The 25,492-nt window shown below is 40.2% G+C and overlaps 1 protein-coding gene across 1 annotated transcript in view; it reads right to left on the reverse strand.

Annotated features, from left to right (window-relative positions):
- Positions 1–759: 759 nt before the first annotated feature.
- The window catches only part of Moxd1 (monooxygenase DBH like 1), a 56,663-nt gene continuing 31,930 nt past the window's right edge, over positions 760–25,492 (reverse strand). Inside the window, 8 exon segments of the mRNA XM_010639161.1 lie at positions 760–982; positions 1,826–1,994; positions 13,791–13,933; positions 17,748–17,807; positions 19,474–19,665; positions 20,702–20,868; positions 22,437–22,539; positions 22,807–22,986. Coding sequence (XP_010637463.1) covers positions 815–982; positions 1,826–1,994; positions 13,791–13,933; positions 17,748–17,807; positions 19,474–19,665; positions 20,702–20,868; positions 22,437–22,539; positions 22,807–22,986 — 1,182 coding nt within the window. The 3' untranslated portion in view covers positions 760–814.

Consider the following 25,492-nt stretch of genomic DNA (forward strand, 5'->3'; position numbering starts at 1 on the left):
GGACAGAAAAGGCTTAAAAGAAGAACAAAATGCAACATTGTCAATTGATTTTATTGACAACATTATCATGCAACTGCTCACTTCTTTAAGGAGCACATAAGGTACTAGACAAAAATTAAATTGTGTTTAGTTTACTAATATGATCCAAATAGATTTAGCTTAAGAAATGAGGATAGGATATAAAACAAGATGTGGCTGAACTCTGCAAAGAACCAAAAGAGGGACAAAAGTTTCAGTGGGTGGCAATTTTATATTCAAAGTTATTCTACTAGCTAATATAAAAATCAATCTGCAGTGGGAAGCAAGACTCCGAGTGGGTTGGTCCGCACAGGTGTGAAAACCCAGGGCAGTCGGTGAGGAGACGCTGGCTTCCCACCTTCCCGACCAGGCCCCACCATCTGCCGTGGTGGTCTTTCTCCTCTCCAATCAGCGACTGGCATTTCCCCATTTCTCATAACCTCTCCCTTTTTAGACAGTAACAAAGCTTCAGAAACAAACATAACTGGCCAGTACTGAGCCAGTTGGGTAGAAGTACTTCGAAATAGGCGTGGTAGTCTGAGTTACAAACGGACTCCGATAATCCAGGAGGAGAGGATGGGGTATCACTAAAAACACCGAAGTGGGAGGTCCTTGGGCTCTTCACCGCAAAGAGCAGCCTGATGTCTGTGGGAAGGAAGGGGAGGGGAGGAAAGCAGTGTACAAAATGAAGTCTCCATGCTCTTCAGACCTAGTGTAGGCACAGTCTTTGATCTGTACTTGAAATGACAGATTCAGATCACAGAAAATATGGTCACCAAGTGCAACAGAATTGTGGTCAGAAGCACGTGGGTCCCAGCATGCTGCTGAGCAGCAGCAGAAAACACAGGAGCAGCTGGGGAGAGAGATTTCTGTGTGGAGCAGAGGAAGAAGGCATTCTGCACACCACAGGCTCTGCTCTGTACGGCCTTTCTACATCTGGAGGCGAGGCTATCATTCCTTGGATCTGTAAAGAAAGGACAGAAGATGCGAGTGAGTATGTGATTTAAGATCAGGACTGGGGGGGTCCACCTCCATGTCTGCAAGAAATCAAGACAACAGGGACAGCAGCTGAGGGAATCAAGTGTCAGGAGAAAAGGAGAGGCAGGGTTGTGAGGGAGGTAGAATGGAAAAGAAGAGCAACAACGCTGGCTCCAGGGCTTTATTTTTAAGCTCTCATCTCATCCTCTTCCTACTCCATCATGTCTTTGGCTTGAGGATAAATTTCCTTCCTCAAGGGGAGCTTTCAGGAATCACTTCTTAGTCACCTCAAATAATCACCGAACAAATAAATGATCAGTGCTGCAGCTTGAATCTAGATTCATGTGGTCATGGGTGGGGCTTTAGGGAGGTTGCTGGATCTAGGGTGTGTGACACTGAATTAAGGGTGTGACATTAGGAGTAAGGCTGCCCCACCCTAGGTATGAGTGGTGTTTGCTGAAAGGGTGGATGGCCTGGGTAGAATATAAGATAGAAAAGGAGCTGCCTGTGGCTGATTTCTGCTTGCTTCACTACCTTCTGCCTGCCCTGCCAAGCCATGGACTGTTTTTCCTCTGCCTTGGAGCCAGCTGACTATGGACTAAAATCACTACAAACTGTGAGCTAAAAATAAACCTTTCTTCCTTTGACTATGAATATTTGGGTGTTTTGTCTCAGCAATGAGAAAAGTACTTAAGACAATCAGGCATATCAAAACATGACCAGACCACTGGATTTACAGATGTATGTCTGAGCCTTAGATTTTCCTGCTGCAGATTCAGCTGAAACAGTATATCTAGGATCTCAGAGGTTAAAAGAAAGTACGGCTTACCGACCACTCTGCATTGTCTATCTTGGAACATCTCACATTCACCGGCAGGCTCAGGACAAGCTTATTGAATGCGAGCCCTTCCTTTTTAGTCCATTTAAACTTATTCATTGCATCCATGAAAGAAAGGTTTTTATACTGCTTGGGGCTTTTGATAATGAAAGGCCATGTCCTACAATTAAATAACCACAATTATATTCAGAACAAAAACATGACATTTCTTTTGCTTTAACCATTCTAAAGTAGACTTCATACTTAAGTCATTTTTCACACAGATAACCCTACGTAAAGTATTTATGAACTCACTAGTGCTCACGAGAAAAAAAATGCACCAAATGAGAAGTCTTAAAGAATGATCCTGTCCTATCCTTCCCCACCCTCCCCTTTCCTCCTTCTTTTCCTCCCTTCCTCCCTCCCTCCTCCCTCTCTCCCTCCCTCCCTTCCTTCCTTCATTCCTGTGCGGTAATAGGAACTGAAATCCGGGGTGCTTTACCAATGAATTACATTCCTAGCCCCAGGTTTTACACTTTTATTTTGAGACAAGGTCTTTCTTAGTTGTCTGGGCTGGCCTTGAACTTGCAGTCCTACCTCAGCCTCCTATAATGCTGGGGTTACTCTTATTTTAGTAGCATCTGGGTATTATTTTTAACAAAAAAAAAAATTGGGCCTTAAAAAGCTTTCCCAGAGCCTCACAATTCTAGTTAACAATATAAGTGAGAAGCATTCGTTTCTGAAGCATCTGACCGTAGTGATCTAACATGGAAACCTGTAGGTTTTTGAGAGATGCTATGGTGAGTGTAAAACTCAAGTAAATCCACTGGAAAAGCCTGACCCCTGCTGCCTGGGTGAGCAGATAAACACAAAAGATTGGAGTTTGAGTCTGTGGTTTAAAAACATTTAAAAAAGACCACATCCAATATACTCTTCTCCCACCTGCCACATGTTAAGGTCCAGGGAGGAGAGAAGAAATCACAGAAAAATGACACAACTGACTTGAAAGGCAACTCTTCAGATGACATCTTTCATTAAAAGTTTTGTATCATTTCATTTTGGGAAAAGGAAAAGTGCGCATCAAATAAATTAACATTAACCAATCCATGAATGTTACGGGGAATTATTTCTGCCGACCAGTGGGTGTTCGGTTCCATGAAACCCTGACAAGGTGTTCTGCAATTCTCCTAGTTACAGAATAATTATCCATCTGCTGAAGAATCAACATTTTAAATACTCTATCTTCACAGTTTCTTCATTGTTTTCTGTCATCACTCTCTCTTATATGCATAATCTACTCAGGCACAATGAATATTTTGTGTTGAAGTAAATTAGACCCACTTCATTAACTTTTTATAATAATGAAGATACATTTTTACTATCAAGCTTGAAAATCATTTCTTCTATACTCTCACAAGTGAGAAAAGCAGGGTAATATATGAAAATTTTTAGAGTCCTCAATCTTAATTTCATTTTTTACTTCAGTAAAAGTCATTATGCCATTGTGAGCTTTATTCAGTTTTTGGCTTTTTTGAGACAGGGTCTTGCTTGTGGTTCAGGCTGGCCTTGAACTCACTGTTCAGCCTACGTTGGACCTGAACTGTGATGATCTGCCTGCCTCAGCCTCCTGAGTGCTCGGATTACAGGGATGTGCCACCTCACCCACTTTCAATTGTTGAGTTTTAAATTCATTACTTTATACAGGTATCTTAAAGTTAAGTATCATAAATTAAGAACTTCCAACATCAGCATCACACAGCATTAAACACACTATACCTACTACCAAGGGCCTAAAATCTATAGCAGTCATTAATCAAATTGTGGAGACATGTAGAGACATAATCTAGGATTGTTATAAAATAAAGACGTGAAAGAAGCCTATTAAATTTGCAGTGTCCTTTCAAATGCACTAACAGCTACAGCTACTTTCATTTAATATAAAATGGCTTTACATAAAATACTTAAAAATATTTTATATTTTTAAAATTTATAATTATTTAGTATTTCAAACACTGCATTGATATTTTCATATATCATACATTCAAAAGGATAAGGCACCTATTTCGAAAAGAAAACTGCTGGGGGCTGTTGGGCAACCTCTCCATCTGCAATTACCCGAACCACCACAAGGTGGCGCGTGGATCGCAAGTGCCGTGTCCAGGTGGGAACACTTGAGTATTATTAATATGCAGCTCCCAGGAGAGAGTGAGCGAGCACTGGAGCCATTGTACATAGGTAAAGGAACAAATACGTCTATTACTGGGGCCAGGGTTTGGGAATACTAGGACTGTTAGAAATACTAGGAATGTCATTAAAATTAAAACTTACACTTCTGCATAACTGTGCACTGTGTAAACGCCTACACAGATACACATGTAAACAAAAACAGGTTATTTATATAGCACTGTACAATGGTGCCTGGTCTCACTAAATTAATTCCATGATTCTGGCTGCAGACTGAACTGAACAAGAATCGAGTCAAATTCAATGGTTAGGTTCAATATGGACCTTATGGGGAAGAAATTTGATTTGGTTCTCACCCAATTCAGTTTGAGACCAGAATCCTAGAAAGAATTAAATTGGTGAATTGAGGTACTACTGTAGTTGAAAATAAAAACTGTGTTAGTGGCTCGATACTGGTGGGTAATTTTCCTTTGGAAATCCAATCTAAACTCTTGAGAGACATTTTCCTTTGAGAGTTGCAAAATTTCTCCATACACACTGGTATAGGATGTTTTAATTTTCCAGCAAAAACACAGCAACTCATATTTGTGAACTGATTTTGATCAATGAATTTTTTTAAGCTTAATGAGTTTTTTTTTTTAAATATCTGATGCTCCCACATAACTTGAAAGGCAGAGAGAGGAAGATAATCTGTGGTCACAGTTTTTACCTGAGCCTCTGAAAATCCCATGCCTATGTTTAAAGTTTTATTGCTAGAGTCCTTCTTGAGACTAGAGGGAGCAGGGAAGGGAGATGGAAGATCTGACAAGCAGCAGCAGCCAAGTACATTCAGCTAAATGAACAGCATCACAGATTCTCCCTCTACCAGGCCAACAGTCAAATGATCAAAAGTAGTAAAATAAAAAAAGAAAATCAATAACAAACATTTCTTCCTATGTTGGACTAACTGATACCAGTTTACTACAAGAAAAAAAATTAAAGTATTAGTTCTTGGCACTGGAAAACAGGCAGCGAAAGCAACAGAAAGTGATGATGCCCCAAAGAAAGCAAATAAGGTGTTCAAATGCTATGATTATCACAGGTTTCTGCTCAGCCACTTTCTGGACTGTTCTGGAGGAAGGTCTATTTCCACCTCCCTGGTATGACACTCACAATAAAGGGACAAATATCAGTGTTGAGGAAGTTGGAAGTCCTCGAATTTTTGAGGTAGAGCACTGCAGAGGGAAAAAGTCCACACAGACAGATAGTTCTTTTCAATATATAAATAAAGACCCCCTAAATCTGGGATGGAGTACTGAGCCAACTAAATTTGGGATGAAACTCCACAATGCTGAGCAAGGAATAACTGAGATTGTAAGCAAAACAATTTCCAGAACTCACAGAGAGCTGGCCGACGTTCACATCCAACAGGCCAGTGTGCAATACCTCTGCCAGTCTCGTGGGCAGCTAGCAGGGTGATTAGGATATTCAGGGCTTAGCGAGGAGGCTTCAAAAGGTCTAAACATCCTTCCAAACTCCAACTAAGGAGGAGTTTTAAATAAACTAGAACAGTCTAATACTGATTCGCATAAAGTCCATAATGTCCAGGATCTGTGTTTGGTCAAAACGTACCGAATACAAGGACACAGATATAAATGTGAGCCTCAGTGGGGGAAAGATTGGTGACTGCCCCGAAACCCAGAAATGATGGATCACAGAATTAGCAAGTGAAGATCTGAAAATGTAAGGAATACTAACAAAATATGTGTGAAGGCTATGAAACAGCTGAGAGAAAGGAAAGGACTTACATAAGCAAAGAACTATACCATGTTCATAGAGTAGAAGACAGTATTGTCATCAAAATTGATCAAGGGTTTTGCAAAATCCCATTCAAATCCCTGAAGATTTTAAAGACACTGATAAGTTAATTTAAATAGACATGTGAAAATGAAAAGGATTCAGACCATTACAATTATTTGGGAAGATGAAAAAGTTTAGTCTTACATATCCTTAGTTTATAACTTCCCGTAGAACAGTAGCAGGTAAGTGTGCTTGAAGGGAAACTCTGAAGCAGAATAGAGTCCAGAATCAAATAAATTTCTACAAATATTCAAAATAGCTCAAGAGTAAAAAGGTGGTTTTCTTTCTTGAGAAACTTGCTATTTAGAAACAAAAACAAAAACAAAAAAACCTTAGTTTTCCCTCAGAAAATGTGTTCCACGTGAAGTATCCACCTGAGCGCAAAAGTTAAAAGTATAAACTTTGTCAGAATGGACAAAAGAAGATCCGCTCCACAACTCTGTGTGGGCACTTGCACATGATAGTGAAAGCACAAAACAAACCAAAATATGATGAAATGGACTTCTAGTAACACCATCAAAACACGGAAATCAAAAATCATGTAGGTTAGCATCCAAAGTATAAAGAATCCTTAAAATACAAAGAACTATGATGGTTCAACATGAAGAAAACGAGTGACTGATGAAGCAATACACAAGAATGTGAATAAACAAAGAGAAGTAGGCTCTCACACACACGCGCATGACTGGGGAGAAGCTCCCGACTTGGACCCTGGAGCACCACTCGTAGCTCCCGAGATCAAGTGCAGGGGGCGCCAGGAACGGGGCACCACGGGGATGGAAGTGGCTCCGCCCCAGTCGCACCCCCCCCCGAGGTCTGCCCCTTCGAGACCCCCATAATGCAGCCCGCAGCAGTGACACGAAGAGGCGAGGCATTCAGGAGGAGGCCAGGGCACCAGGGCTGCACCCTTGGACTGGGACCAGTGTCCTCCTAAAAGATGCTCCAGGGAAACTTTCACCCCTTCCACCCTGTGAGGACGAGCAACTGGGCACCTTCTGGAGCAGAGCATGGACCCTCAGGCATCTTCAGTTTGGACTCTACCCACAGGAGGGTGAGCAGCAAATCGGCTATTTAGAGACGGTTCAGCTTGCGCTCCTGTGCAGCCCTTTTCTAGGTGGGCCTGTGGCTTGGGCAGGTGTGTCTGCACCCTCAAAAACTAGGATTGGAGCTTTATCCCCCTGCTGGGTGTCTTGTCCAAAGAATTAAAAGAATCATACCGCAGTGATATATGTGCACTCATGTTCACAGCCCCACAATTCGTGACACCTAAATCACGGAAGCAGCCGAATTACCCGTCTACAGGAGACTGGATAAAGAAAATGTTTTTTTTTTTTTTTGTTTCTTTTTGTTTTTAATAAAATGGGGTACTGTTCAGCCATGAAGAATGAGAAGCTAGAGACATTTATAGCTAAATGGATGCACGCTGAGGCCACAGTGAAATAAACAGGACACACACGTGTACCAAATCATCTCTCTAGTGTGAGAAACTGAAGTGTAAATAGACTGAGATGTGTAATCGGTAACGTGAAATAGGAAGAAAAGGTGCAGAGGGGAAGGGGAAGTGAGGGGTGGGGAGAAAGAAAGGGAAGAAAGAAGGGAGTGGAGTTAATACGAGAAAAAGAAAAAACTGGAAACAAAGCTTTAGTAGAAAGGGAAAAGGGTGGGCAAGGGATGGGGAAAATAAGAACCCAGATGGATTATAAAAAGGTGCAAATTCCCAATGATGAGTGTCATTGTACTGCATACCTTAAATGTACCAATTAAATTAATTTAAAAAAGAGAAAGAAAGAAACTGTTCAGGCTGATGTTTGCTAAGAGCAGCTCAAATGGGCTCACGGGCTGTCCGTCCTCAGGGCTTTAGCGCCAGGCACCACCCCGGCTTTCAAACCAGAGCCGGGCTTCCCAGGGGCCCTGGCAGGAATCCCGCACTCCTGCGTCCCTGCTTATCTGTAGATAATCCGTGCATCCGATGCAACTGGACGCAGGTGTCCTGTGTCGCACAGACGTGGACAAGTTGGTAAGCGGCCCGTGGTGACAAGAAGCACACGAAGAGAGAGAGAGTCCACCGCCCGCCACAAGCGGAAGGGAGCACGAGCCTCAGTTTAATCCAACTACACACACATTGAAATGAAGACATCTGAAATGGTCGCAAGTTTTTAAAAATCAGTAAAGAGCATGAAGCAATAGAAGTTTTGAGCGTTCTTGAAGTAAGATGGTGGCAAAAATTTGGGGCAATATTTTGAGATTTTGATGAAGTAAACATAAACTCAGTACACAACTCAATGATTTCTTAACAGATAGTAGCCCAGAAAACTAAAACAGCCCCACACTAACACTAATATGTAATGTTCCACCTTCATTGTAACAGCTGGAGACTGGACAGGCTCCAAATTCAGTTGGTGGATTGATACATAAATTGTGGTACAGCCACGTGGTGGAGTATTACTCAGCGAGAAAAAAGAATCAACTGCCGATAAATCCACAGGCACAGATGAATTCTAGAAACACTCTGAGTAAGAAAGCCAAACACAAAGAGTTCATACTGTATAATTCTATTCGTACAAAAGTTAGAAAGAACACAGCAGTGACATAAAGCAGACGCAGCTTCCTGGGCTTGGACTGGGAGGGGAGATTTTCTTCAGACAGATGCAAGAGAATTTGGGGGGTGACAGAAATGCTCTACATCTTGCCTGTGATGACATCCGACAGGTGTACATATGTGGTAAATCTTTCTAATAGTGTACTTAAAATAGGTGCACTCTCTATGTTAGCCTCAAGAAATTTGACTATAAAACATCAGAAAACATAAAAACAGGCCAACGAGCACAGCACCATAAACGTCACATCTGATCGCTACAGAGGGAAAGCGGGAACTCGGCTCTACAAGGCAGCGGCTTAACCTCTGCCCACCCTTTCCTGCGCGACAGGCAGGAGAAACACAGCAGCAGGAGTCTCCCTGACTGGAGGGTGGATAGGGCGTCCCAGCGTCCTTCTCCCAGGAAAGTGACTCCGCCCTCGATGTTGATAAAACAGGAGGAAGGGACAACCCACAAGTCTGACGTGGAGAATGCAATCCCGCCCCTAACCCATGACCTGTACTCTCAAAATGCAAAGACACGTGTGCATAAAATGTCACCCAGACTTCAAGTTGTGCTGTGGAAAGAAAGGAAACGGCTCAGATACGTTTAGAAGAAGTTGTGGACGGAAGTACTTCAGCACACGAAAGAAATGAGAGAACACGGAGAGATGGAATGAAAAGATTATATGATATTGTTTGTAAAGATACAGGGAAAATCTGAGTCTAGATGAAAATTTAGAAAAACTATACTAGAGAGAATGCTAACAAGTATTTCACACTTTAAATTTATCTAGTAACACGAATTCTATGAAATAAGAGCTCAAAGGCAAGATAAAACGATAGACTGAGCTGAAAAGATATCACAGAGCAAAGGAAATAAATTTAAGATAAAATAAAATTTGCATCAAATAAATTAGAAAAACATTTTAAAAAGAGAATGCTTGAGAAAAATCCCAAATAGATTAGAAACAATTTTGTAGATATGATAAATGAAAATTTCTCTGCAACGAAAAAAGCAAGTGAAGGTGTGTACTGAAAAGACACTGCATGTTTCATTAAAACATTCAGACATTTAAGTACAGTCACTTAAGTACTTGTGAGTCCTGCAGTTAAAGAAAATTTTCATCCAGAGATACCACCCCAGGGAAAGAACATAAAACTCCCAAATCTTGTACAAATCAAAATGCAGAAATGCTCCATCATAAAAGAATTGGGGGGCATAAAGGACCCAGAAGGCCTTCCTGATAAAATAATTTGAGAATAAAGTCATGACTCAGATGAAAAATCTCAGAAATATAGAAATCAAATAAATATTAAGGGTTGGTTATCATTGAAACTATTTGAATGTGTGTGAGTGACATTGATATTGTAGGAATTATGGCTTCAGAGTTAAATGTAAAAATTAAAACCCCAAAAGATATAAAAACTACTCTGCCAACAATAAGCATTTGGTGGTGTGGAAGGGGGAGGAGGAAAGTGTGGAAGTCTTAGTTCTCCTCTTCCATGACCTAAAGCGGAAACTGTGAGAAAAGTCCAATAACTCAGTGTCACTGATGATCTATTTCCTCCAAGTCTGAGGCCCTCCTTATAAAATATTATCTCTTTTGTTTAAAACAACACCAGTAACACTTACCTGAATTTCAGAATGTTCACTTTTATTTTAATTTCTCTATTGAGGGGTATATTAAAAAATGAAAATTCAATGTTTTGGTTTGAAAATGCACATTCTATTATTTGAGCTATTCATAAATATAAGAAGGTGTCCAAAATAACAGCAACTTAATATCAGTAGTTTTTTCAGATATTTGAATTAATTGCTTTCCTCCGCTTTTCTTTTTTTTTTGGGGGGGGCACGTACCAGGGATCGAACTCCGGACCTTGAGTTTGCAAGGCAGGCAGCAGGACCACGGAGCTAAATCCCCAGCCCTCTCCCATGCTTTTCAAAAAATTGTTCTGCATCATCTGAACTTTCTATAATCAACTAGTGTGACTTCTGTAATCTGTAAAAACATAAAATGATTTCTTTTCCTGAAAAAGCAGACAAATGCCTCTCCACTTGCTTTTGGAATTAGAATTACGAACACAGAAACTTCCCATTACAGACGCCTCACCAGAGCAGGATACTGATTCCGTGTTCGCGTGTGGTATCACAGAGAAATGCTTGACTTACCTAAACTCATTTTCTATTCTGTTATTTGATCTTTTTGAGTTTTTAGTTTGTTTTTCCTTATGCCAGCCAGATCCCTAGGAAACAGAGAAACAGTACATTGCCCAGAACAAACTACACAAATGGGACAAGGCATTATTGTCTTTATTTTTTAATCAACTAGTTCTCTAAATTCTAAGACTGCTACAGAATGTTTAAAATGTGGCTCTAACAGAGCATGATATTTAAAGCAGAAAATAGAAGATTTGGGGCCATATATTATATGATACTCCTTTTCAGTGCTGTAACCTGAAAACCCAGCAGTAATATTATTTTAAGCAAAATTAGAAAGTACCTAACCCATTTCTCTCTGGTCTTCCAGCCAGTGCCTCATTGGTTTGGCCTTCACTATTATTTATGTCACCATGATGAAGAACTAGATTTAAAAGTCTGATTTAAAGGGTAAACATGTTATTTTCAAATAGAGACTCTTTTTTATTCATATAAATTTAATCATGAAATTGAGTTTTTCTGGGCAATGATGGCTCAAAACTGGCTTTGCTCTGTGAAGCAATTCTCCTTGTTCTTTGAGGTGATGAAAGCTCACCTTCAGAATTTCCTGGGTTAAACTAAGTTAGGGACACCACACAGCTCGCCAGGAAATGGAGGGGTTTTTAGAGATGCTTCCCACAAACAGAACATAAAGGGTGAGCCGTAGGATGTATTTCACATCTTTTGAAACATACAACTCTGAATGTCTGTCTGTTCTTAGACATTCTCTCCAATAAACCCATGATTGGGAAAACTTCTACCCAATATGAAAAAATATTCTAGCCGGGCGTGGTGGCGCATGCCTGTAACCTCAGCTCTTGGGAGGCAGAGGCAGGAGGATCATGATGGGTTCAAGGATAGCCTGGGCTACATAGTGAGTTTAGGGCCAGCCTGAACTACAAAGTGAGACCCTGTCTCAAGAAAACAAAACAAAACAAACAAACAATATATATGTACTATACACACACACACATACACACACATTTTAAAGGAAAAAAATTACTTACATCTAAATAAAAAGCAATATGGCATCACTATGTTGGGGCTGGTGTTAGCTCAGTGGTAGAACACTTCCCTAACATGTGCTGGACCCTGGGTTTCACCCTCAATGCCATAAAATAAACCTCAGATATATATATATATATATATATATTTTTTTTTTTTTGTAACGGAGATCAAACTCTGGTCCTTGCTCTTTTGAGGCAGGCGGCAGCACCACTGAGCTAAATCCCTAGCCCAACCTCAGATATTTTAAAATAAGATTATATCCTAGTGCTATTAACTTTATGTATCATTTTAATTTCTATTAAGATTTTATTATATGTGAATATTTTGTCTAATTGCATCAGCCCCTTTCATTTTGAAAAGTCCTAACTATCAGAAAGTTATTCCATATAAATATATACATATATGGAACACAAGAGACCAGAATATGAATTCTGATTTTCCTGTTTATTCTGTACTGTGTTATGCTGACCGGCTTCTTAATATGTTGGTTTTTATTTCTCTCTCTATCAAACTGGGATTGTGTGTCCTGCTCTATAGAAATTGTGCAAAACTAAATGAAATCATTCATGTGAAAATATTTAATAAACTACAAACCGATTTACAAAGCATTTTGTTGCTTGTATTTTATGAGATACAGATTTTTATACAAAAGTAAATCGTATGTAGAAGTGAATGATTTAACTTAAAAAGAATGTCCTTCATTCATAAATTATAATCCCTGTAATATTTAGGAGGAAAAAATAGACCATATGTATATTCTCCTTAACCTTCTGCATTTTACCATAACCTTAAGTGATTTTTACTCTGTTCTTAAATACACTTTCCAAAAAAAAAAAAAAATCTGTGTACATTTTCATTAAATTACACCAATTCCTTTCATTTTGAAAAATCCTAATTACTAGAAAGGTCTTCCTTGTATTCAAACAAATTATGCCACAATTATGACTGGTGGTACTATTTCCTTTTTGCCCTCATCCAACTATAACGCAGTAGCCCAGTTGACGTAGGGCTGACTTTGCTTATAACCCTGCCCTGGCACTGCCCAGACGACCCTCCGGACTGATGCCACGGCCCAGCCCCACCTCCTCACATGTTCTCTGCCACGTTTCACTCTGCTCCAGCCAGTGGACCCCTTGATCTTCCTCAAGCCTGATGCAGCCATACCCCACACTGGGCCCGACACCAATACCGGCTCTTCTTGGGTGCGGAATGTGTCTGTCCGTCTCTCTCCCTGGCTTCTCAGCATGTAGCTCTCTGCCCAAGCATCACCTCCCTGGAAGGCCTTCACTACCTCTCGACAACAGCTGCACACTTCCTTCACTGTTTTTTTTTTTTCTTTTATAACATCTATTACTATTCAAAATTTTAAAGTTGTTTACTTATTACCACTCCCCCACTTTAAAATATAATTTCAGGGGGAAAGGGGTAACATTTATCTTGCCTACTATTTTATTTTGTCATTTTTATGATACACAATTGTGCAGACGGAGTTCACAGAGCAGGCCATAGGTGGTGATCCTTGGTTGGTGTCCAGGAATTTGAATAGTTCATTGTTTCGTGTAATGCGGTAGAGCTTTCCCTAAACGGGCAGTGTGACTCACTATTTGCACAAATTAGGGTTTATTCTAAAGCACCTGCTCTTTGTCTGGGAGACTGGACTTTTGACAAATCTCAGCACCTTTTTAACCAGTTCCACCTCCCCCCTGCCAAAAAAAAAAAAAAAAAAACACCCAACACCTGGACACAGAGGGCGGCTTTAGTGAGAATCTGTAGAAGACAATGTTTCGTATACGTCACAACTCAGTTCCGGTGAAATTAATTCTGTCACTCCGCAGAGGCCTCTTGGAAGCTTACGTACAACTGGGTCTCTCTGGACTCTTCCCCAGGTGTCTTTCCTTCTGTTCGTTCTTCTTTGTATCCTTTCATTGAATAAATATTGTCCATGAGTTCACCTGGATGCTGAGCCTTTAAGTCCTCTTAGCAAATTGATGAAACTGAACGTGGCTTGGGGACCCTGGACAGCCATGAGGAAGCTTACCTGTCTTCTACAGTTGCAAGTAATCAAACAGAATTGCACTCAGGATGATTCCGTCACACGGCAAGATCTCGATATGGAAGTAAAGCCCATTACTGAACTATGCGACCCTACTTCAAAGTCCTTTACCACTCACGTGACTGGTCTGTAAATCTCCTTCACGCCGATGAACTGAAGTTGTTCCATGATGTCCGGAATACTTGCACAACGGGTGAGATTAATTCTTGGGTAATAAAGCAGGTGGGAGAGACACATTTCATTCCGGGTGCTTAGTCCTCCCTGAAAATGGAGGTATTTTATTTAGCAAAGTGTACATTCCACCAATTCTGAACCATGAAACACAAAAATCACCAAGGGCAGACACTCCTTTCCAGTTCTGAGATGTCTTAAATCTTAAAACTGAAAAGTAGTGATTTAAATGATAGCTTTCAAAAAGATGATGATACTCTTAGGTTAATAGAAATCATTTCCATCTCTTTCAAAGTTGCTTTTATTAAGTAACCTAGTAATCTCCTCAAAGTTCTACTGATGTTTGTAAGCTTCATGCCACAACGAATATTTCATATGGTCATTAGGATGTTTGGTTAATCAGCCTGATAGACTTTTTCTCTTGGTAAACTGAATTTTCTCTGTGTCTTCTTGTTACATCAATAGTTGGATACCACAAAGGATGCAGATATTATACTTTGTATAATATGTTAAATTTTAACAAAAAAGATCCCAGGACAGAATCTACAATATATTATCTACTATATCCAATCTTCACCCAAAAACTATTAGACATAAAAAGAAATGAAAAATTATGATCTGTATCAAAGAGAAAAAAATTAAGAAGACACAGACTGTGAGAAAAATAGAGATGCTAGATTTAGCAAAGACTTAAAAGCTTATAAAACAAAAGGCCTGAGTTTGATCCCCGGTTCAAAAAAGATAAAAGCTTATAAAACTACATTCAGCTGGATGTGGTGGCACACACCTGTAATCCCAGCACTTGGGAGGCTGAGGCAGGAGGAACCCTGGGAGTTCGAGACCAGCCTGGGCTACACAGTGAGCTCCAGGTCAGACTCAACTACATAGTGATATCCTGCCTCAAAAAAAAAAAAAAAAAGAAAAGAAAAAAGAAAAAAGAAAAAAACTACATTCAGATAATTAAAGAAAATATATTCACATAATTAAGGGGAAATACATTAAAAAGTGAGTTAGCAAAAAAGGAAATGACAACAGAGAAAGGAAACAATAAAAAACAAACCCCAAAATAGAAATTTTAGAGCTGAGAGGTGATAAAACTCAATAAAAAATAAATAAAAGCTGAGCTCAGTGGCAGATTTGAGATGACAAAAAAAATCATTGAACTAGAAGATTGACCACTAGAAATGATTCCAATAAAAAAAAAATGGAGAGGAAATGGAAGAAAAGCTTTTAGTGAAAAGCATCAACTTAGAGATTCAAGAAGCCCAACAGATGCAAACGTGCATAGTAAGACTCATAGCCAGACACATCACGATCCTACTGCTGAAAGTCAAAGGCAGAGTCTTGAAAGCAGCAAGGGAAAATGACACTTGAGAAACTGATGATACAAATGACAACCAAGATTTCGTCATAGATGAGGAAGGTAACAAAAAGATCTTGGAATTACGTATTAAAATCCTGCAGGAGAAGAAACTGTTCCTCAATAACTCTGTACCCAGCAAATCTATGTTGCAAGGATGAAGGTGAAAGACTTGCCGTGGTAGCATTGTTCATGGTTACGGATTAATGTAGTAGCCACGATGCAAGGATTCTATTAACTGGAAAAAGCCTTGCACTTCACGAACAAGGCAGGATTGAACCACTGGAGAAGCCGGTTGACAAACGAAAGTGTAACTGACTCGTCTGTCAGTAGCACACTTCAGTGATTTTATCCTGGTTCAGCTCTTTTTGAGCTGGGATGACCACTGAGCTGCAGCGAAGCGTAGCAAGGGAATCGAGACTTCGTATGCTGACACCGGCGCTAGCACCGCAGTCACTGCCTCCCCGCTGGGAGTGTGGCTTGGAACCTTGCGGTGTCCTCGGAACAGCGGTGTCCACAGAGCTGTCCTCTCCACAGCTCACAGGTACTCCCAGCAGCTGCTTTGACAGTGCTGGCCTGGCAGAGGGTGCCAAGGTGGTGCCCCCAAATACCCACTCAATAAATGATTTTACTGTGTGGCTAATGAGCTATTCCATACAAGCAAAAGAAAAACATTATATGAACCAAAATAAAATCAATTGCAGGGGATCAACTCTCCCTGTGTGTCCAGCTTCATCTTCTCTGCTCCCCTTTGGTCAAAGGTGGCCGAGATCTTCATATCTTGGTAAACTTTCTATGTTTTTTTCATTGTACTTTACACTCAGTTTATTGAAGTGCGTATCCCTAAGCAAAGTATGGTTTTATTTGGGATATTCGTGGGCTTCACCTGCATGTCACAGTACACATAAGCCCTGTAAATTTGCTCTTTCAATCAGCGTTATGTTCTTCAGACAAAATCATGTTAATACGTGTAGCTTTAGTTCAATAATTTGTACACCTGTACACTATTTTATTATATGAACATATTGGTGTGCATTTACTTATTTTCCTTTTGATGGATATTTGCACTGTTTCTCAGTTGTTTCTTGTTTGCTTGCATGTATTTTGTTTTATTGCTATATTAGGCGTCAAATCTAGGGCTTGCACCTATCATAAAATCACTCTAAATTTTATTTACTAGAATTATATCAAATTTATAGAGTTTGAGTAGCATTTATTTTACTGTCATTGTATCCATGAACAGAGCATCTCTTAATTTTTCACTGGTCTTTAATACCTCACAGTATTTATATCTCTCCCCCCAGAGACAAAACACATCTAGTGTTAGCTTTTATTTCCATGTGACTTATAATTTTAAATTGCAATATCTCAAGATGATTTTACATATCAATTACAGGGAGGGCTTAGTTGTATAAAACTGTAATATCTGTGAATGATGTGTTTTGCTTCTCCCAGTGTTTCTGATTCTTATATTTTGTGTTTTCCTTTTTCAATAGTCTTGAACAGAAGCATTGAAAGTAAATACCCTGTATTTTTGATGATTTCAGGGAAATCTTTCTAGTATTTAATTTAATTTAATATTGGCTACAGATTTTCTCATAGCTAACTTCTATCTAGTTAAGGCAACTCCCCGGTTTGCTAAATGTCTTTTTCTTCCCTCCATGACAGACTTAAATTTTATGCATCCCTTTTCTGCTCCTCTTGGGCTATCACGTCTTTTCCTTTCAATCCCTGAATGTTGAAGGGCATCAATAATTTTCTAACTTAAGTCAATTTTACATTTCTTAGCTAACCCCAGACTGGTTCTGTCATTAGACTTGTATATAATGTAGAATGTTGTCAGCATATTTTGGAAGATATTTCCATCAGGTGTGTGTAATTGGCCTCTTCCATGCTGTCCTTATAAAGCTTTAGTTTTAAGACTGTTAACTTCCTAAAAGGAGGTGATGGGAGGTAGTCTTTCTCTGTGTACTTTGGAAGAGCCTGAAGAAGTTATGAAATATGTATTTTTTAGACACACAACAGGGATTCCCAATAAATCTTTTGGGACCAGACTTCCATATCGGTCAGAAGCTCTTCAATGTAATTCATTCTTCCTTTAAATAACAGTGATTTACTGTCGAGACTCAAACAGACAGTTAATGATCACATCTTATCATATTTGTGAGGGAAAACTAAAAGAATAAAGAGAATTTATCATGAAAGAGTAAATAAATTACACTGCAATTATTACCATAGTATCATTAGGTATTTTGAAGTCTGATGGAAATGCTTATACATATCTGATTTTACCTCTACGATGTTGCATGCTCAAGACTTTCAGGAATTTTGTTTCCAAAGGGCAAGGTTTGTTACTTTTTTTGTTCTATCTTTTTTTTTCTTTTTTTGCAGTATGGGGAATCAAACTCAGGACCTTGCTCTTGTCAGGCAAGTACGGTACCATTAAGCTATATTCCCAGCCTCGACTTCATTTTCTTCTAAAACATCAAAGCTTTTTCCTTCCTTTCCATAAACAAACTTTAATAATAATGAAGATTTTCTTACCCATGTCATGCCGATTCTATCCTTTGTATTGTAGCGACACTCAGTAATGAGGTTATCTCCCTAGAATGCAAAAGTACAAGCTTTCAGGTGAAGTTTAAGGCTCTCTTACTTATCTAATACATTTGTGGGCCATTAATATTTGCTGTTTGAAAAGATGTAGCAAGTAGTTCAGATAAGACCTTTTATCTGTTTAACACTATGGTAGGTCTGCTAGAAAAGCATCCAGGGAGACAGACAAGGAAGGCTTTGTATTGAAGCCAGACTGTACCAGATTCTACCTGGATAACCCAAGTAAGGAACTGAATAGCCCAACACAATGTGTTCATCTAAAAATGAACAATACAAATAGCACTTACTTTGCACAACTATTGTGAAGAAATTAAATAACATAAGTCACATGCAGTTCTTAGTAGAGATTAAGTACTTAATGAAATGTTTGTCATAGGTATGAGTTATTGTGATTGTTTATTCATTAGAATCATTTTCCTTAAAGCTCTTTATTTCCTTATAACAGAATCATGAGGCAAATGACCAGTAATTATTTGTTCTAGTGCTTTCCAGTCTTTTAAACATTACAATGTCAGTGGACAATGATATTTTTATGGCCTTGCCCAAGTAAGTGGTGGAACTCTGTGAACCACGGGCAGCCATCCTGGGGCACTGCCTAGACTTTCCTCCCTGCTCTGCTACTCCGAAGGCTCGGAGATGGGTGCCTCAGCATGCTGCGCCCTGCAATGGCATGATGGTTAGGAAGTGCTGGGATAGCATACAGCTGGGTGGAAAGCTCTGCGACCAATGTGATGAACGAGAATCAGCCCTTAGGAATTTTGACAAATTACTCTCTCTCAACATTTACCTTTCCACCCTCAGAGTATACCAAAGAATGTATGAAATGTATCAATCAATCCAAAGCTGTGGGTGTCAGGGATAATCACTAGAAAAAAGCAGGTCTCTCTCCTCCTCATAACATCATCTTGTGAGGTGCCTTCTCCCAGATAGTTTACCCACCTAAAAACACCCTTTGCAGCATTTTGTAGCGAAAATATTACTCTTACTGTCATTTCCTAAGTAATATAAGCATCTGTCTCTTCAGAGTGAAATAGGGATAGGAAATTCTATGAACTTGATGGCCAGGGAATAAAACTTTAGGGAAACAATGCATCATAAAATTTTAAAAAGGTTTTGTTGTAGTAAAGTGCAAGATTCTTTCCTATCCTTCACGTACCTCAAGTACTGTTGCAAGCTGCCTCACAGAGTAGAGCATAACTAGCTACATCCGAAGGCCTTTGTCAAATGGAAGAAGAACACTTTCATCCAGTTTTACTGAAATGAAACTTGTAAAGAAATTCCTATTTCTTCAAGATGGTGGAAAGAAACTTTGATTTTACACTTACTGTAAATGCAAGTCAAAAGATCACTAATCAGGGTAACAATTTTTTAAAAAGGATGATGTTTAGTGATTGGAAACTGAGTTTTAGGGTTTTGATTGTTTTTTAAATGAAAAACTTGAATTGCCGCCAGGGAGTAGTAAGAAAAAATGAGTTTCAGGTTTGGAAAGCAGATCAAACACATTCACTCCGAGTTACACAACACCCATGGTGGGTGGCTGTCAGATTGTGGGTACAATGAGTAATTTATTTCACGGTAGAAATCTTGCTACATCTCCACTGATGATTGGCTCATGGCTTTTATAACATTCAGTGAAAAAGAACAAAAACATGCATACTGGCAAGATGGTCTGTTCATCCTGTAGATACTGAAACTCTTGGAAATTGAAGTCAAAATCATCATCATAAGCAAGTAACTTCATTTCCTTCCCTTTGCGAAAATGCCGCAGCCTGATGCCTCTGCCAGCAAGGTGAGTGTGGAGAAGAACTGCAAACACGTGGATTCCGCTTGGCTTCTCGGCCTCCAGAGCCTGCAGGAACAGCCGGAAGACCCAATCAGCCCAAACCAGTGCGTGTTCAGACAGTCCGCACTGAAACAGACTTGGAGGGACAGGTCAGAAGAAAACCAAAGCAACTTAAGTGAGCGCTGAGCCACCAAATATTTTGAATGTGAATTGTTCAATGTTCTCTTGGCAAAGCAACATTAGATGGAGACAAGAAAGCCAATCTATGAGACCACGCCGAAATGTCTCATTCTTTTTCCTTCTTTTAGGAAGTCAAGAGTTAGTCGACACTCCTGGCAAAAACATTCCGGCACATTAGTAACCTGGAAATGCAAACTCTAGAAAGGAAAGTTTCCTCCCCTTTTCCAGATATGAAAGCTAGAGAGCTCAGTGGAATTAAATGCAGCCTTGTGGTCCTGGAGTTAGTCTCTGTCATTGCGGCAATTTGAATCCTGGTCTACATAACACAATAGGACATAAACTGTCCCCTTTACCAGTCTCTGATACTAGGCACACCTACATTATTACCTAGTGCCAAAAGACTATGTTCATGTTGAAACACTTTTATTCAATAAGAAACTTAGTGGAAGTAGTCATTGTTCAATGCTTGTGCACGGCATTCTCTTATGTAGCATGCATTCGCACATTATTTATTCTTGCTCTTTGGTGAAAGAAGGGAAGGAAGCAATGAAGCAGAGAAAATCATGAATATGAACGATGGAAGAAATGTGAATAAAAGGAAAAGTAGAGAAAGGAAAGAGTCTACACCAACCAAGGCAGGAGTCGTGAAAATGAAGTGTCCAATGTGACAGAAAGAAGGTGGGAGAGGGAAGGAAAGCAGCCTGTGAGCTATTCCTGCCTCCCGAACCCTGCTCCTGCAGCAAGCATCAAAGCTGTAAAAGGCAGTCAGAGGTGCGGCTGAAACTGCAGTAATGGCTTCACAAGGTACCCACAATAAAAGGAAGAGGGGCAAGGAATAAACAAGTGAGAGTTCTCACACCACAGTTTTTGAGGGCATGGGTTAATCTGTGGAGAGCGGCTCCCAAACACAGGCACGGCATACCTCTTGTAGGCATTCCGGGGTGCAGTGACCCTCAGACCAGAACTCAGGCATCCCTGGAGGGATGGTGTGAAAGAGGCTCACCCAGAGGCCAGCCTGGATCATCCCAGCATCGTACTGCCTCAGATCCACGGTATGGTACAGCCTCAACCCAGAACTGTCTATTAAGCCTGGAACACGAACACAAAATCACAAAATGAGTCTGAGGTTTCAAAAACGTTACCGTAGCCCATTAAAATGTATACATTGCTGGGCCGGGGATTTAGCTCAGTGGTTCCACCGCCTGCCTCCCAAGCGCAAGGACCTAAGTTCCATCCCTGGTACCCACTCACCCCCCCCCACCATGGATAGGTTGCTTTTCCTTAAAAATCACAGAAGAAATACAAGAAGAGATCATTAAAGATAATAATGAGCTTCTTAAACAGAAATTAAAACGTGAGTTACCACACTGTCTGCAGCCATCATAGACGCACATGGCATGCTATGGGGAAAATGTTTGAGTTATCTGGCCGGTGTCTCACAATTATCTAACATGGAGACGGTGAAAATTCTAAAGTCACTCCTTAAATAGAATAACTCCCCAGAGGTATATTTTATGTTGTTCTAAGGTGAAGTTTGGTAACATTTACTTAGCGGTATAAATCCCTTGGCCTTGAAACCACATGCTGGTCAGAGAATATTACTGAAGCTTACCTTCTCTTGTAGTCTATAACCATTCCCTCATTCACTCAATAAACAGTTGTTTAAACAACAGTCAGTGAGAATCTGTTATGTGAACAGTGCACATGGGCACTGTGGGGATAAAAGATGCAAGAGTCACACTCCTGGAAATGACACTTACTGTAACTTTGAAACTAACTGACTCTCTTCGCGATTCAAACTGAGTTTGCACCTGTAGTCTTGGAGTCTACTTTCTAGACCACCCACTTATATCACCGGCTAGATTAGGTCACCAATTAAATACTCTCATAGTACCAGTGCCTGTCTTTTAGATAACTGGCATATACATGATTTTATATTAATTGCTATGAGATTTTTATTGTTTCTCTCTCCCAGTGGACTATAATTTCCATGAGGTGAGGCCCAGCATGGTTTTCATTTTTGTGATCTCCTCAAGCATAGAACCAGCACATAGTTAGGGCTGAATAATTGCACAAAATGAAATAAAATAATTACTTAGAATTGCTTCTGCTGATAATTTCACATTGACTTTGTCAGTTTCTCATTTTGGAACATTATATATAAATAAATTCCAAAATCAAGTGCATATCCTTATATCTTCCTATTCCTTTCCATACCACTTTATACAATTTCACTGAATAAGTACTTCTTGAGAATACCTATGACTTGCCTACCACACACACAAAAAATGCTTAACATTTTTTAGTGTGATAAATTGGTAGCTTTTTCATAGGTACAGTTAGAAAGAAGATATTTCATAAATGTCATGTGTTTGGAACCAGTTTACATAGCAAATGAAAAAGTCTATTTACTCCCCAGTAGGTTGTACAGAAAACATTTGATTAGTGACCAAATGTGCCCATTCGCTTGGCTGACTAATGTCTATTGTCCCAGTGTAATTGTGAATGTGTACCTTTTTTACTCTAAAAAGTATCATTGTTCATATGACAGATATACAGATCTTTCTAATCTTCTCTCTTTTGTTTACTTTCTGTTAAAGACAAGAATGAAAAAACTTTTAAAACCCAGAGGTAAAATATATAAAGAAAGAACTCACCTTGCTCATATGTTGGATTATCATAATGGACTTCTAGAAGCACATATTGAGGATCTAGTGGAGTGCCAAGGGATAATCCAACATGAGGTGGGTAGGAAAAACCCTAAATATGGAAAATTCCATGAGACAGTTGCTTATGAAAGTCCCTGAGTGCTCCCCTGTGTTCATAAACCAACCCTTCTCAAAGATCATCCTGATCTTCTGGAATGTCCTTAATCACTGAGAAGAATCCTCTTTCCCTACATAAACGGAAACGTGCCACTCTGACACAGACCACGTACAGAACAGTACTCCTAAGTTTCAGAGCCAGCTCTGTAGTGAAAGAACATGAGCCATCAGCTGTGCTGCCCCTCAGCCATCATCTGCCCACCTCTCCACCAATGGCCCAGGCGAAGACGACGGTCTCGCAGGTGAAGAAGGCATCGGGCATGTTCGGGTGGTAGCACTCGTGGCCGTAGTCCAGGACTCTGTCGTTGAAATCGCTGCTGCACTGATAGAGCATGATGTGGTGTACCAGGCTCTCGTGGCCTCTGTGGATCACTGGCTCCACCTACACAAACACAAATGTGAGAGAAGATGCAATGCCCCAAACCACCACCAGCAATTTCCCATGCTTCCGGGAATATGCAACTTGATGATGTAAAAGTTAGGAGCAAGATTCGTGCTGGAAACAACAAAGATGATGCTGACAATGGTGACAACTGTTTACTCTGAGACCGTAAGACTTCACTAATCTGCTTTCCTTTTTAACTCCCTTTTGTTTCCCTTACCCATTCAGCTGAGCAGCCATTCCAAAACTTTCCTACTCTCTTCCAGACTTCAAGTGTGCATTGCTTCTCCTACCTCTTTTGTTTTCCACATAGAAAAAGAAATTTTCTTGTCTGTCTTAGTCTTTCTCTTCTCTACCTTAAAATGTTATTTTTACCCAACCCTACTGGAATACATGATGCCTTGTTCATTTTTTGTATATGTGAGCTGCATACAATGTACAACTCAAAAGTGGATGTCTTTATTTTAGAGACAAGGATCACATTTTAATGATTTTATTATTAGAACTGGGGAGAGAAAAAACATTATCAATGCTGCAGTCCTGTGGCACTGCTCAGATATACAAGAAAGAAACTAGAAAGTAGATAAAATATCATGGTGCTGGTATTGAAAGCACGGACCACGGAAATATGGTCCTTCCCTCTTCTCCTCGTAAGTTCCCTTCATAACACTTGTTTGCCTGAGTCCGGCAGCGCACAAACCAATGCACAGTGAGCTAAGCCCTCCCAAGGAGCCCAGAGATTCCCAAATCCACATGAAAGGGAACCCCCATAGGTGTCCTCCACAGCTGCAGTGTGGCTGGCATTTAGAAGAGTTTTTGACTAAAGAAGCCTGGTGTGCTTCTAGATTTCTGTGATGTTAGCAGCCCAAGACCTCATGACTTCGTTTTTTCACCCCAACCAATCAAACACAGACATGCATATTTAGACAATGTGCTTTAAGCTATTTCCTCTTAGGTTTTGATTTTTTCCCATGTTTTTTTTTCTCTCTTGTAGGACAACCTAAACAGCCGAAGGAGGAATGCATGCATACTTGGTAGAGGTCTAAAGTGGACAATCAAGGAATTCAAGTTTTGAAATTCTGTGTTGTTTCCTACTATCTAGTAAATCGAGCTGTATCTCCCTGCTGTGTACATTTTTGACGTCGCAATCATGGAAATAATGTTGCCCAGAGTTGTGTTTGTACTTGTCTCTTCTTTAAAAGGGCATAAGCACTAAAGGCAGAAAATAGTTTCTCTTTTGCTGAAAAACAGTTATTGTTCAAGCACAGTTGCCAAACACACCATGACCACACAGAAGTATAACCGAGAGTTTCGATTAGAATTTAGCGTCCACATCTAGTCTCAACCCTCTTAGGGACTAGACTTACTTGGGTGACTCAGTACTCCAAAGAAAGAGCATTGCTACTATGTCAAGAGCAAGTCATTCAGGCATGGGAGATTTTCCTTGAGAGTCTTATAAGGTCAGGGAGAACCTGAGGATTGTACTGAGCTCTCTGAGGCAGGTCCTAGGAAGGCACCATTCGAGCAAATGAGAGCTGGCTGTTGCCAAGACAGCATAGAAACTAGAGGCCAATGTGTGGTGTCTTTATAGGAAAGGGAGATTTTTGTGCCACATCCACAGAGGAGAGGGATATGGCCCAAGGAGCCAGAGGTGAGTCATTGCCACTACAAGCCAAGGAATGTCTGAAGCCAGCAGAAGCTGGGCGAGGCAAGACAGGGCTGCCTTCTGGGGCTTTTGGCTTGAGCCTGGCCTTGCCCGTGCCGTGATTTCAGAACTTCAAGTCTCCCAAGATGGGAGAGGATACATTTCTGCGATTCCAAGTTATGGTCATTTATTATAGCAGTCGGCAAGCTGACACGGCCCCTACCCTTGCTTTTCAATTTTCCACCACAGACTAACAATGTGTAGATTGCACCTTTAAGCCTAGGTCATGATTGCCTCTGAAAGTGTTTGTGACTCAGTCTTACCACAAACATAAACATTTCCTTTAATGACTGAGGTTAATTTTCTTTACCTAAGATGAAATATAAGTTTACCACGTTCTAGTTTTCAGTATTTGTGGAGTGCCTTTTTTATGTTGTCCAAGAGTGCTGAGCTGTACATGAGAAAAGCAGTGCACAGAGAAGAGCAATTTTAAGCAAATTTCTTTTGAGCAATTCTCCCACACTCATTATTCCATTTAAGATGTGGTCCCTTGCTTGTTGAAACATGAATGGGACACAGCTCTGCAAAAACAACTTGCAACTCAATAAACTAATAATTAAGACAAAAGGGGACAGTGATGGGTGGAATCTGTAATGAGCTGGAAATTTTGTAAATCCCTATCGCTTTCCTTCTTGCCTCTTCTTGTTCCTGGCACCTGGCTTCATAGGCCCACTGCAGGCAGAGTGTGCTGTTCACACAAGAGCCCGTACACTCTCTCTGTTGCAGAGCCTCCAGGGGTTACTTGGCCCCTAACGCGGTGCTACTTACAAAAACATTGCAGACAGCACCAGCCATGTGGAT

The sequence above is a fragment of the Fukomys damarensis genome, unplaced genomic scaffold (assembly GCF_012274545.1).
Source record: "Fukomys damarensis isolate Sample0158 unplaced genomic scaffold, DMR_v1.0_HiC HiC_scaffold_14, whole genome shotgun sequence".
NCBI lineage: Eukaryota > Metazoa > Chordata > Mammalia > Rodentia > Bathyergidae > Fukomys > Fukomys damarensis.